The following is a 13,649-nucleotide window of genomic DNA, read 5'->3' as shown; positions in this document are numbered from 1 at the left end:
CATCCTATTTCAGGGATCAAGGCTCAGAAGTTAACATCTTCCAATTTGTTCTCTATATGGCAACTGGATGGTCTTTGAAACATGAAATCCCGATAACGGCCAGCTTCAAACCCTTCTTGGTTTTGCTGTGACCCAAGGGAGCAGAACATGGCCTGTCCCAACCCCCAGCACCTAGTTCTTATCTCTGCTTGAAGCTGTGTGGGTACAAAAAGCAAAGGGTGGTGGTAAGACAAAAAGGTTGCCTTCAGAACAGGTTATATAATTTGTGAGACCCAATACAAAATGAAAAGGGGGGGGTTGCATCTGATTAAAATATGATTAAGAATTTTGGGACATGGGGCACCTAGGTGGCTCAGTGGTTGAGTGCCTGCCTTTGGTTCAAGTTGTGATTCTGGGATTGAGTCCCCCATCAGGCTCCCCCTGGGAGCTTGCTTCTCCCTCTGCCTTAGTTTCTGACTCTCTCTCTGTGTCTCTCATGAATAAATAAGTTAAAAAAAGAAGATTTTCAGGACAGCAGAGTCCAGAAACCAGAGGTGGGGCCCCGACTGAGATCCTGTGCGGCTGTGCAGGTGGGACGCCTGGGATGCCAGCTCTGGTTGCTTTCCAGTGGAGACTCACCTGCTCGAGCAAAGCTAGGAAAGCAGAGGGCAATGTGTCTTGCTAAACTTACAGAGGTGAAGAGAGAGCATAGCATGGAAGGAGCAGAAAATGAGAGGAAGATGTGGTCTCTACCCTCTAGGGGAGATAGAAAACAAAAACTGCACTTCACATGGAAAACATAATTAGAAGAACAGGATGTAGATGCTGGGTCCACCTGGGATGTGTGGAAGCAGAACCCAGCCATGCACATCAAAGCATGAGCCCAGCTGACACGGTACCGCAGTGTTATGAGGAGCCTGTGGGCGCATATGCATTTCCAGCCCATCCACCTGCAGACTACAAGCCAGTGAAGGACTGAGGACTGACACTATGATGGTCATGGTGTTTGTCAGGAAGAAGGACCTGGAAGCACTTGGCACATAGAATCTGCGAATGAATAGACTTCTGCTGTTCTTAGGTTTTTTTTTTTTTTTCCAGCTTTTCTTATTAAGTTCAGATGCCTTCCAAATTCTGATAATCTTCTCAACCGTAGCAATACAATTATACAGAAAATTGGTTGTAGTGCAAGCCTACAATGTAGAACTTCTTCAGCTGACTTGATGCATTTATTCAGAAAATTAGTGAAAGCATAATTGCAGGAAAAGAAAAGGCCTGTCACTAGCTGACACAGAGGTGTTCTTTCAGTGAGCGCACAGATGCATCCACAGAGGAACCATCCCTCTCCAACCGCCAGATGCCAGAGCAAAAGGACAGGGATGAAGAGAGCCAAGGCTGTGTCGTGGCACGCTGAAGAGCCTTCTGGAACATTCTGTGTGCTTTCGACTGATGTGAGCTGTTTATCAAGATAAAGTTCATGCAAGGAGCGGTGTGAACCACGAATGCCTCAGTTTTCCATGCATTTTGGGGCATCAGAGTTGGAGCTCAGCTCACCCTGTCCGAATCGGGCCTGGCCAACATTCCTTGACAAGCTGGGTGTGCAGAAGGCAGGGCATTTTGGCAAGGAAGTCACTGGAACAGGCAGATCTTTAACTTAACTCTTGGCAATCATTAGCTTGGTCAGGGGCATCAGTTGGCATAGCTAAACGGTTAACAGGTAAAACATTACTAGGTAAACACACGAGTGGGGCTGCTGGGGAAGCAGGACTCGGCTCTCCTGTGAGCACTGACGAACACTTGTCCTGTAGTTGGCCAACCTGTGGGGGACCCTGGGGACAGCATCACTACTGTCACCGTGAAGCCGAGAAGCCAGAGGCTCAGATAGGTTGTGTCTCACCCAGCATCACACAGCAAACAGGTGACAGGGCTGGGTTCCTGGGATCCAGGGGACAGCCGTGCCCCCCACCCCAAGCCAGTGTCTTTTCACCATCGCCAGGGGCGCCCTCTGTGTGAGCGGGGTTGTGTCCATGCTTTACCATGTAAAGTATGCAATTTAGTAATTTCCGGTCTATTCCCAGATAAGTGGAGCTATTCCCGCAATCAATTGTAGAATACTTCTATCGTCTCAGAAAGAAGCCCCACACCTGCTAGCTGTCCCCTCTAGCTCTCCTCTATCACCCCTGCCCAAGCAAGCCCCAGTCTACTCCGTCTCTGTAAATGCACCTGTTGCAAACATTCCACATGAATGTGATTCTATAATACGTGGCCTTTTGTAATTGGCTTCTTTGAGTTTGTGTGAGATGTTCAGGGTCCCTTCATGTGGTAGCATGTTTCAGGACTTCTTTCCCTTTTATGGTCAAAGAGTATTCGGTCAAATGGATAGAGCACGTTATGTTTAGCCACTCATCAGCTGATGGACATTTGAGTTTCCATGTTTTGGCTGAAGAGGGCTATTAGGAACACAGTGTGCATGTTTATGTTTTTCTGTAGCTGTATGTTTCCGATGCTGTGAGCAGGGTTTTGATAACACAGGATAAAAGGGACAGAAGGAGACAGATGAGAGAAAGAGAGACATCACACACCCACCTGCCACATGGACACACAGAGATGCCCGTGGAGAGAGACACAAGAGAGAGAGAAAGAGATACACAGAGCCGCCCCAACACACACACATGCAGACACATAGCGGGAGACAGGCACTTAGGGACAGAGGCAGGGAGCACGAGCTGGATACATAACACCTCCGTGCCAGGGGCTTGCTCCTGCTTCAGCTCCAGCTCCCACGAGGGCAGCCAATCTTTCCACCAGGCTGCATAAAGGAAGCCTGCCTCCAGAATCTTCAAGAAGAGGATATAAATAAGATCTACCTCTTGGGGCTGCTGGGAGAGATGCAGGGGGTAATTCACATGAGTGTGCACATCACTCAAAAGTGACACATGTGAAAATGCCTGGCACTCAGTAAGTGCTAAAAAAATAAAACCTTTCCCAATTTCTCAGGAACCCTCTAGTGGTCTCTCTCTCTCTCTCTACCTGCCTAAATATCTATATTTACCTTTAGATAATTGAGGCTACATGACCAGGATCCACGGTACTTTCTGGGGACCAGCAAGTGTCTACAAATAGCACACTTTTGGAAGAAATGCCCTTTCTCTCTCCATAGAGCTCACACACAGAGTGATGCCCTATGGGTGGGCTCAGGCTGGACAAGGTAGGGGCCAGTGAGGAAGGGACAAGGAGAATCCCACCTTTAACATGTCCATCAAGAGGCTCACAGCCCGCACTCCTGCATATTTACGTAACATTAATTTAGAATAAATAAAACGAAACAGAAACAAGTAAACTTATACACAAACATTCTCAGAAGCCCTACTCAGCATAGCCAGACATGGGAAAGAACCTCCACTGTAATACCACAGTGGGCTGAGCAATTAAAAGGGATGGATTACTGATGAGTGCAACAACATGAGCAGTCTCAAAAGCAGTTTGTTGAGGCAAGGTCGGCACAAGAAAGTACACGTGAAATTCTAGAACAGTAAAACCACCATGGTGATGGGAATCACAGCAGTGGCTACTTCTGGAAGACGCAAGGTGTGGGACCAGGGAGATGAGGGGAGGGTAAACCAGAAAGAGGCACTGGGAACTTTCTGGGGTGATGGAACATTCCAGATCAGGGTATTGGCTACCGGAGTGTATATGCTCATCAAACTATAAACTTAAAATTTGTATATTTTGCCATATGCAAATGATACTGCAGAAAAGCAGCCTCTTGGGACAGGACATCTGTCAGAGGCTCATCTGGATGGCATCTGTGCTGCTAGGTGCGGCATATGACCCCCAACATGTGACACAGCAAAGAAACCCAAACGTGCAGCTTACGTCCACAGCCTCCTCCTTTGACATCTGTGCTTCTCTCCTCCTCCTCCTGGATGGGGAGCCGGTTTCCGACGGGTCCTGTATGTGAGACTCTAAATTCTTGAGCAGACTCTGAGTATCGTCTTTCTAAAATCCAAAGGTGGAGGTGGGGAAAACACAGGAAAGCCGGTCAGCCTTGCACCCCATGACTTGAGCCATCCACCCCCGACCCGACCCGTGCTCATCTCTGTGCCTCCACCTGGCCCTCCCTCTGTGTGCGGCCTCTTGCCTCCCACCCCCCTGGGGCCAGCTACACAGCCCTCGAGACCATCCAGAAGTCAGCTTCCTGAGAAGCCCCCCTGGCTCCCCGCCTTGGGATGTCCTCAGGACCTGGAGGTCACACTTGGATTAAAGGTCACTCCATTGTTTCTTCTGGGCTGGTGGCCCCCGGGTAGCCTGATCTCTGGGGGGGGGGGGGTGTTACAGCTGAACACAAGAAATGGTACATAAATCTTAATTTTCTTGCTCTTTCCCATAACGCCATTGGATGACTTTAAGAAAATATTTTAGGTAGCCTTAAATTATAGAATGGTTTGTATCAGGAACCCTGATCTTTGTTATCGGTAGACTCTGTGTTTGTAAATTTGCTCACTTGCTGAAATGTATTTGTAACCCCAAAATCTACACTTGTGGTACTTTTGGGGTCACTCCTGAGCATGTGCAGAGTGGCGAAAATTTGAGCTGCTTGACGTGCCATGTCCAACGGAGAGTGAGCAAGGGCACGCCCTACCTTAATATGTCAGGTCTCCCATCGCAGACAAGTGTCCCTTCCATGTTCTGTTAATGCCATTATTTCCCCACATTTCTGTGCTTTCTGTTGCTAATGTGGTTATTTAAAACGAGCCCAAGGCATAGTGCTAAGTGATGTGTGGTGTTCCTAGGGCCAAAAAGGCTGGCGTGCGCCTCATGGAAAAATGTGTGTGTGTGATAAGCTTCATTCAGACACAAGGTAGGGCACTGTTGGCTGTGCATTCACTGTTAGTGCATCAACAATATGTATTACACGGGGTGTCTATAAACAGAAACACACACAAAACAAGGTTACGTATTGGCCAGCTGTGTTTCCCCTAGGAGCAATGATTTGGCATTTGCGAATTCTCTGTTTTCCATGACTTTGTAGATCATAATGATACCAGAGACCCTGATGAAGCCCCTCTTATGGCTGCTCATGGATATAATCTTTACACTGATGAAATACCCCCTTTTGTCATCCAGTTAGTCAGCAACTGTTACAAGGTTTATTCCAGTCACTGGGAAGGGAATAACAAACAAAATAAACAAAGCCCCCACCTTCATGGAGTTTACATTCCACTGACAGAAGAGAGATGTAAGAAAACATGTAGTAAGTCATGGGTGGTAAGTGCTATAGAAAAAAAAAAAAGATGTAGGACAGGAGAATAGATGGCAATGGGAGGGTAAGGCCTCTCGGGCAAGATGGTATTTGAGAAGAAATGTGAAGGAAGTGAGAGAGCAAGCCTCTCAGATATGTCAGGGGCAAGCTTTCCAAGAGAGGGCACAGCAAGTGCAAAGGCCCTGTGGCAGGAGCACACACAGCATGTCCAGGGAAGAAGCCTTTGTGGCTGTACCAGTCTGGGGTGCAGTGGAGAGGGGCAGATGATGATATTAAGGGTTTAAGCATTGTTTGTTTAGCAGTTATACCTGGTCAGTATAAGAGTTCTGCAGGGAAGGACCCAATCAGATCATCCTATAAGAAAGACTCCAAGAGATAAACCTCATCCACTTCACAGGGGAGCATCATTATTTCAGGACCCTTCTACTCTCTGAGGACACAGTGAGAAGTCTGCAGCCTGGAAGTGGGCCCTCACCAGAATCCAGCCGTACTAACACCTTTTTTTGGCTTACAGAACTGTGAGAAGAAGTTTCTGTTGTTTCTATGTCACACAGCTTATGGTATTTTTCTTATAGGGGTCTGAACAGACCAAGACGGATACCACCATCTACCTCACCAGGTGGCAGCTGACTAAATGCTATGATTCAGGCATTCCGACACACTGGGGTTGAAATCCAGGCCCTCTGTTTATTCATCACGTGACCCTGGACCAAGAACAATGTTGGGGAGCTTTGACCTCCGTACCTGGAAAGTGAGGATAACGACGGCTCCCACCACTCACAGATTTGTAGTGGGAATACAGAACCAAAAGCCCACAAACCCTCAGTGCACCCAAGAAAGGTCTTGCACGTATTACTTCCCTCTTCACACAAGAAGCCAGTGTCTCACCATGTCCTTCAATCATCAGTGGGATGGGACAACCTCACACGGACCTGCAAGCATCTTGCACTATACTACTTTCATGCAACCTTCATCACACCTTTCCAGCAAAACACTCCTCCGAAATCAGCGGCAATAAAAAAGACCCCTGCTGGACTTGCCTCCTTCTTGCATGGGCCAGGAATCCAGGGAAAAAAGACCAAACACCTCATCTCAGATCCTACCAGACTTTATCCCTCAGCAAGATCAAAGGAGCAAAGACCCAAGAAAGTGACCACACCACGACTGCTGTATGCCTGCCATCTCCACACAGCATCCAATTCCGTCACAAGGGTCACGGGAAGCATCCGCGAATCACCCCCTTCTGTGACCACTGACACCCATGGAGAATGCAGTGACTCTGGGCTGAGCCATACATCTGTCACTTTGGCAAGTCACTGAACCGCACTGTGCCTCAGTTTCCTCAAATGCAAGACGGGGTCATCAACAGAACAAACTCACAAAGCTGTTCTGGGGATTAATGAGACAATTCAGGTAGAGGGTCCAGCTCAATGAGCTGCACACAGTCAGCAACCCCCAAGTGCTAGCATTATGGGCGCTATTCTTTCCCGTCACCCAACTCACCAGGTTGTGCTACGATTACAAGTTCACTTGAGAGCCACCATTTTCTGGAGGCTGTGAACCTCCGGCAGCAAGAGCAGGCCCGAGGTGTCTCAGGCCCGAGGACCCTGTGCCACTGGCACACTGGTCGCACTTTCACCGCAGGGATGGATGAGCCAATGAAGGCATGAGTGCACGCCAGTGTGGCAGCTGGGGCTGGAGAGCCTAGCGAGGTAGCTCCCGGGGCAGGCAAGCAGCAGGTGGACAGGGGTGGGGATCCCAGCCCTCCTGTCCACCTCGCCCGGCCGGGCCCTGGGCCAGCTGCGAGTCCAGGCCCTTCAGGCTGCAGATGATGAGCCCGGGGCCTCGCAGGGCTTTCGAGGCTTCTGTGACCGCGCACAGCGGAGTCGCACGGAGCGGCCACTTCCCGGGGACCCCAGGCCGGTGCGCTCCTGTCGCTGCGCAGCTCCCCCTCTGCACGGGGTCTGCAGCCCCTTCCTGGGCCAGCAGGGAAGCGGGGCGGGAGCCGGTGCGCCGAGCCCCAGCGAGGTCGCTGCAGCGCCCACGGGGCGCTGGAGACCCGCGCGCGCGCCCCTGTCGCCCGCCCCCCGCGCGCCCCGGCCCGGACCCACCTGGCGCCGCGAGCGCGGGCGGGGGGCGCGGCGGCCCAGCCAGAGCCCGAGGCCCAGGCCGAGCGCGGCGCCCAGCAGCACGGCGGGGGCCAGCAGCGCGGGCGGCGGCCACCCCGCGTCCCGGCCCAGCGGCAGCCGCGCGTCGCTCTCGCAGGCCGCCGCGCCCCGGGCCATCGGGGGCGCTCAGGCGGCGGCCCGGCCGCATCGTCCCCGCCGCCGCGCGCCGCCCCGGCCCGCCGTCCGGGCCGCCGTCCCCGCCAGCTCGGCGCCAGCGGGCCCGCGGCCACGAGCAAACGAGACGGCGGAGGAGCAGCACGGCCGTGGGCCCGCCAGCGCGCTCCGCTTCCTCCCGCCCCGCCCCGCCCCGCCCCGCCCCGCCGCGGGGAGGAGCCTGCACCGTCCGCCCGAAGCTTGGAGGCGCCCCCGCCCGGGCGGGCCCTCGCACTGGGCAAGCCTGGAGTGGAGAGGCGCGCTCCCCGCCCGCGGGACCTCCCGAGGAGGCTCCTGGCCTCCAGGCTTCCCCGGAGGGAAGGGGGCGCCCAGCCACTGGGAGGTCCCTAGGGTACGTGCACTGAGCGTTTAGCATGTGCTACGCATGTAGCCTGCTGAGGCCACTAACTTTCTCAACAGCCCTCTTAGACGGGTTCTGATCTCTGCCCACCCTCCGGGTCAGGAAGCTCTGGGTCCGAGCGGCCAAGTGACCTCCTGAGGGTCCGACTCCTGCACCACACAGTCCGCCACCACCTCTGAACTTGTTAGCCTGAACTTTTAATCCCATTCTTCCATGGAGAGTCAACCCTTTCTTCTATGATGCTACGTAGAGAGATGGTTGCACGCAGGCCCCGCTAGGAAGGAGGCATTGCGTGGTTCAGCCCCGTCCGCTCAGCCTTTACAGAGGACCTGCTGGTGGAACAAGCACGGGCCAGCAACCAGCCAGACAAGGTCCTGATATTGAGGATCTCGTGGCTGTGCGGGGAGATAAGCAACCAGGTGAATTCAGCATCTGTTCTCTCCGTGAGCAAACATTACTGAGCAGCTACGGGATGCTAGCTCTGGTCCTGCGGGTCCTGGGGATATGGCAGTGAACACACACACACTCATACACACACACACACCTTTGGGGCTTACTTCCCCATGACTGCCAAGGCAGGAGTGCCACAGGGATCCACTTCAACGGAAAAGGGCCTTTTGTATCTTTAATCTGGATGTTCGCTTAAGTTTCTAGTTTTTAAATCATCACCTCATCAACCTTCTGGGTGGGCAAGACAGGGCCTATTATCCAGACTTAATTTTTATAGAAGAAGAAATGGACAGCGAGAGAAGAGAAGTTGCTCATTCAAGGTCTGGCAACTAGGAATGAGACAGGTGTATGAACAGCTGTGTCTGGTTGGCTACAGGGCTCACACCCTCTGCTACACAGGGCTGTTTAATGCTTCCTTCAAAGCATCTCCAAGGCTTCTGGGAATGTGTATGGGATAATAGCCTGAAGCTCTTGCTTTTTATGCTATTTCTTTGGATACTCAGAATGTAGTGTTCTTTGCATTTTACTTCATTATAAAGTTGTTTGTATATTAAAATCATCCTTTGAATGACCCATGTCAAATAGAACTGACGCTCCAGCAATATGCTAGCATCTAGCCTTTGACCTTGTCTCACTCCTGGCATTCTGCCAGGTACCCCCAGGGCAGTGTACCTCTTGTGGGAAGCCTGGCTAATACATTTTCAGAGTCTCAAACCTCACTGCCTTGTCCATGTTGAGGGAGGGAGGGCCTGTCCTTGGAGGGGTTGGGGGTGAAGGAACTCACAGATGCCAGGCTTCCTGGCCTGAGCCTGCGTGACCAGGTGCCCTGCAGAAGAGGAGCCTTCTCCTCAAGGAGAGGCCCCTGACGACTCAGGGGACGCAGGGGGAAGCAGAGAAACTGCTCTCCCTGGTCCTCTCCCAGGATCTGTCTCCCCACCTCCTTGCCTCCCTTGGCAAGGCACAACCCTATCCCCATGAGAGTCCAAGGAGTTTGCTCAGCTGCTGAGCCCTGGCTCCAGACGCCAAATCCCCTCTGGTTCCCCGGAGTCGTCCCAGAGTGGCTGGCCTGACAATCTGCCTGCCCTGGAAGTTGGTGGGTACCTGGCCAGGTGCAGGGGCTGATCCACAGCAAGCGCTCAGGCAGCAGGAGGCGAATGCGGCTGAACTAAATCCAATGGGAAGTGAGAGTGGCCTTTCCCTCTGGCTCCTGATCGGCCAGGCTCCCTCCCAGCCCACCCGTGCTGTCCTGTCCCCTCCGGGCTCTCCAGCACACAAGGCTCTCTGCCTCTCCGAACGCTTCTCGGTTCTCTAATAAGGGTCTGGAGCAGCCTCCGGGTTCAGCCCGGTGTGTGCGTGCGTCAGGGAAGGCTTCCTGGAGGAGGTGGTTCTGAGCTGAGAACTCGGGCAGGCATCCGTGGAGGAGCGCTTGGAATCCCTGAGCTCTTTGGAGCAAAGGAGTGACGCGATCCGCTTCGGATCTGGGTGGAGCTGAGGCTCCTGGGCGGGGCGCGAGCAAAGCCCAGTGGCCCGGCCGCGCTCCCTCCCTCTCACGCCCGTCCCCTCCCCGCCGCCTCCCCGCCCTCCGGCCGCGGATGCCCGAGTCCGCTCCAGAAAACTTTCCGGGGCGGCTCGCACTGAGCATGCTCCGCGGCGGGGCGGGCCTGGGGTCCGGAAGCTCCGGAGGCTCCGGCGCGCCCGCCGCTGCGGGGTCCCAGGTGCCGAGGGGCGATGGGCTCGCGGGGCGCCGCGGGGCGGGCCACCTGGGTGCTGGCCGGGGGCCTCCTGGCGGCCGCCCTGGCGCTGCCCGCAGGGCCCGGGGCCCCAGGAGGCGGGTTCCCCGCGGGCCCGGGGCTCCTCGAGCGCCCCCTGGGCGGGCAGCGCCCCCCGGACCCCCCAGCGGCTGCCGGTGCGGGGCCCCAGCGGACGGCGCAGGTAAGGAAGGCCGCCCACCTCCTCCTGTGGCACTGGAGTCGCTGCTTCGTCTACACCCGCGGCGGCGGGGGGGCCCCTTCGAGTTAGGGAGATTAGGGGGGGTGGGCAGGGTCGGAGCGGGATGCTCGGGTGTACCTTAGTGCGTGGCGCGCAGGCCCGCAGCGCCCCAGGGAAGGTGGGCCCCACGCGGGGCTGTGACCTGTGCAGGGCGAGTCGGTTCTCTTCTTGTGCCTCCGATTCCTGGGCCCTAAGCCTTTGCAGCTTCTACCTTGCAGGTGGGTGCGTCTACCCCGCAGGTGGGTGCGTGTACCCCGCAGGTGGGTGGAGGCCCGGAGCCTTCCTGGAGGCACCGAGCCTGCAGAGGCACATCCCCGAGTGTAAGTGGTTTGTTGGAAGAACAGTTGGGATTATTGGCTGGAGTTTTACTGACAGCCCCATCTTGGTCGCTGAATTTATCCACTTCCCATCAGCCCCTCCCTCTGTGGCCCTAATTTTGGGGAGGCACAGAGCCCTGGCTGTCTCCCTAGATTCCTCCAAAGCTGGCCACCAGTTTTCTGGATGCTCCGGGATGCCTGCAACCCCCATCTCAGCCCCGAAATTCATCCTCACCCCTTAGCCTCTGGCATTTGGTGACCGCTTCTTCTGGTTCTCCTCCACCCTCTAATTTGTGTTCTCCATCACCCATTTCCCCCCATGGCTGGTGTCCTGGATGGGTGATCTGCCCATGGTGTACCGGTGACCACTTCCCTTCCCAGTCCGCACCCTCTCCCACTGACCCCTGGCAGAGCTAGGATTCTGTTCTTAGGCCTGCCCTGTTCAGTGGCCTCTCTCCTCATTCACTGCCTTGGGGTCCTCCTTGTCCTTCCCCAGGGCCCAGCTCCTCTGATCCTGTTGGGTTCTCTACCTGCAGGCCCCAAGGTGCTTGCTACACTTGCTACACGTTTTAAAGCTGTACATCTCTTAAAGGAGATTCTTTTCATTTTTATTATTAGGTTTTCACTGAAGAAGACCAAGTAATAACTCTATGTCAATTTACTGAGCTTTAAATTTAAATTACACATTTCAAGAGCTTGATGGCCACATGTGTTAGAGGCTGCTATACTGGACAGTCCAGACTATGGAACATCCTCACCATGGTGGAAAGTTCTATCAGAAGTTTGTTGGAAGGAGAGAAGGCCCGTGATGGGTTGAGTGGACAAGAGGTTCTGAGTCATCCATTCACTTCCAGTGCTCATGGATGGCTTTCCAGGTGCCAGGCTCAGGTCTGGGTGCTCGGGATATAAGAGAACAAGACAGCCTCTCTTCTTAAGACATCAGCATTCTTAGGGCAGGAGAAGGAAACTAGACAGTGGTGCCAGTCTATAATGTAGCCAGTGGTGATTTAGGGTGCAGAGAGACATAGAGTGGACTGGGAGAGATGGGGATGCGCGCTCTCTAGTCGAGTGGCCAGGGAGGCTCCTCTGAGGAGGTGATGGGTGAGCCGAGCCCTGAGTGGAATGAGAAGGGCAAGGTCATGTCCAGGAGAAGCACTTTCCTAAGTGCTGTGATAGTGAGGCCAGAGCTCAAGTGTGCTTGGTGTCGTCCAGGACCAGCAAGGAGGCCTGGGGGCCGCCAGAGCAAGGACGGGTGGAAGAGGTGAGGCCAGAAGGGTGAGGAGGGGCCAGATCAGGAAAGGCCCTGTGGCTTTTGCTCAGGATCCCGGCTGTTATTCTGAGTAAGATGGAAGCCTTGTGGGTTTTGAGCCAGAAAGCAGCATACTGTGGCTCATCTTTTTAAAGCACCCCGGTGGCAGGGGTGAGGATAAAGGACAAGGGCAGAAGTGTCAGCAAGAGAGGAGGCGGGTGGGAGACCAGGCCAAGACGGAGGAGTACTGGACCAGGGTGGTTGTTAACGGTGGGCTGCTAGCTGTGGGGTTTCTGATGTATTTTGAAGGTGAAGCCAGTGGGATTTGCTGGGATTGGCTATGAATTGACAGAGAAAGAGAGGAGTCAAGGGGAAGCCAAGGCTTTCAGCCTGAGCAAGTGGAAGAATAGGGACACCAGTGGCTAATACGCTGAAGCCTCACAGGGCCATTGAGATTTCTGCTCTGGTCTTGCTGAGTTTGACCAGGTGGCCGTGTACAGTAGAGCGTGGGGCGAGCAAGCCTGGATTTGGGTGAGGGATCCGAGCTGGAGCTTTACACCGGGTGGCAGTCAGCGCAGGAGTGGCTGAGCTCACCTGGGGAGTGAGTATGGCTCAGGGAGACGGAAGCCTGAGGGCAGAGCCCAGAGCCCATGGCCAGGGAGGAGGAGATGAGAACAAGCAGCAGGTATGACAGGAAGGGAACCCAGACTGTGACCCAGAGGCCTGGGGAGGAGAAGGCCCAGCGTGGGCAGACTAATGCCCCCCGAAGCCATCTGCATCCCAATCCCCAGAACCAGTGAATGTGTCAGGTTACCTGGCCAAGGGGAATTAACATCCAAGGTGGAATTCCAGTTGCTAGTCGGCGGACCTTAAAGGAGTGAGTTTTTCATGGATTATCTGGGTGGTCCCGATGTAATCACAAGGGCCAGGAGCGTGGAAGAGAGGGTGGAAGAAGGTCACAGTGATGTGGGGTGAGGATGCTGCTCTTGACGTTGTGTGCAGGGAGGATGGAGACTTGGCCATTGAACAGGGCCTTGCAGAGGTCATGGTGACCTTGACAGGGGGCTGCTATTTTGGAGAGAGGGATAACCAGGGAGGGGAAGGCCCGGCATTGAAAGGGGCCATGGACTGACACCTGAGCATGGTCTCTGTGAGAGCAGGCTGCTTCACGTGGCCGAGGGGCCCCCAGAGAGGCCCCCCCGGGCTGGCGACACCCAGAAACCAGAGAGACCTCTGAGAGTATGGCAAAGAGCCCCTGGCACCTGGGGCTACCGAAGGCCTTCGTGGATTGTTTGCTCCCTTGGAACCTGCCCCTGCCTCTCACGTGTAGAAATGTTTGTTGGGAAGGAGACCACCAGCCCTCGGCGAGGTCAGGGACCACATCTGCTTTGCTCACCTGGTGGTGTGGAGCCTGCCATACAGCAAATGCAGGTTGAAAGGGTGGCTGGGAAATTCCAGAGGGCAGGCCGTGTACAGACATGCAGTTGTGTGGGTGTGGGGTGCACCTTGGAGCCCCCGAGCACTCCAGAGACCTCACAAGTATATATTGTGTGAGTTAACCGGCTTTCTTTTTTAGAAGAGTTTTGGATTTTAGAAAAATTGAGCACATGGGACAGAAGGTTCCCTTGCATCTGCCTCAGTTCCCACATACAGTTTTCCCTCTTACTGACTTTTTTTTTTTTTTTTTAGATTTTATTTATTTATTTATTTATTTATTTATTTA

The 13,649-nt window shown here is 54.2% G+C and overlaps 2 protein-coding genes across 11 annotated transcripts in view; one reads left to right on the top strand and one right to left on the bottom strand.

Moving 5' to 3' along the window:
- The window catches only part of EVC (EvC ciliary complex subunit 1), a 66,201-nt gene extending 58,562 nt beyond the window's left edge, over window positions 1-7,639 (bottom strand). For 3 of the 6 annotated variants that reach the window (XM_072737798.1, XM_072737799.1, XM_072737801.1), the window contains exons 1-2: window positions 7,351-7,638; window positions 3,853-3,975 (exon numbers count right to left, since the gene is read on the bottom strand). In XM_072737798.1, the coding sequence (XP_072593899.1) occupies window positions 3,853-3,975; window positions 7,351-7,524 (297 nt within the window). In that variant the 5' untranslated portion in view covers window positions 7,525-7,638. Of the gene's footprint in view, window positions 1-3,852; window positions 3,976-7,350 lie in introns of all 6 variants that reach the window. The other 3 variants (XM_072737797.1, XM_072737800.1, XM_072737802.1) reach the window with 2 other exon arrangements.
- Window positions 7,640-10,020: 2,381 nt separating this feature from the next.
- EVC2 (EvC ciliary complex subunit 2) overlaps window positions 10,021-13,649 on the top strand; it is a 127,500-nt gene continuing 123,871 nt past the window's right edge. For 3 of the 5 annotated variants that reach the window (XM_072737796.1, XM_072737795.1, XM_072737793.1), the window contains exon 1: window positions 10,022-10,303. In XM_072737796.1, coding sequence (XP_072593897.1) covers window positions 10,100-10,303 — 204 coding nt within the window. In that variant the 5' untranslated portion in view covers window positions 10,022-10,099. Of the gene's footprint in view, window positions 10,304-13,649 lie in introns of all 5 variants that reach the window. The other 2 variants (XM_072737794.1, XM_026002111.2) reach the window with 2 other exon arrangements.

Source organism: Vulpes vulpes, chromosome 14, assembly GCF_048418805.1.
Source record: "Vulpes vulpes isolate BD-2025 chromosome 14, VulVul3, whole genome shotgun sequence".
Lineage (NCBI taxonomy): Eukaryota > Metazoa > Chordata > Mammalia > Carnivora > Canidae > Vulpes > Vulpes vulpes.
The sequence above is the reverse complement of the archived record's forward strand: the minus strand, read 5'-3'. Positions and strand labels throughout refer to the sequence as shown.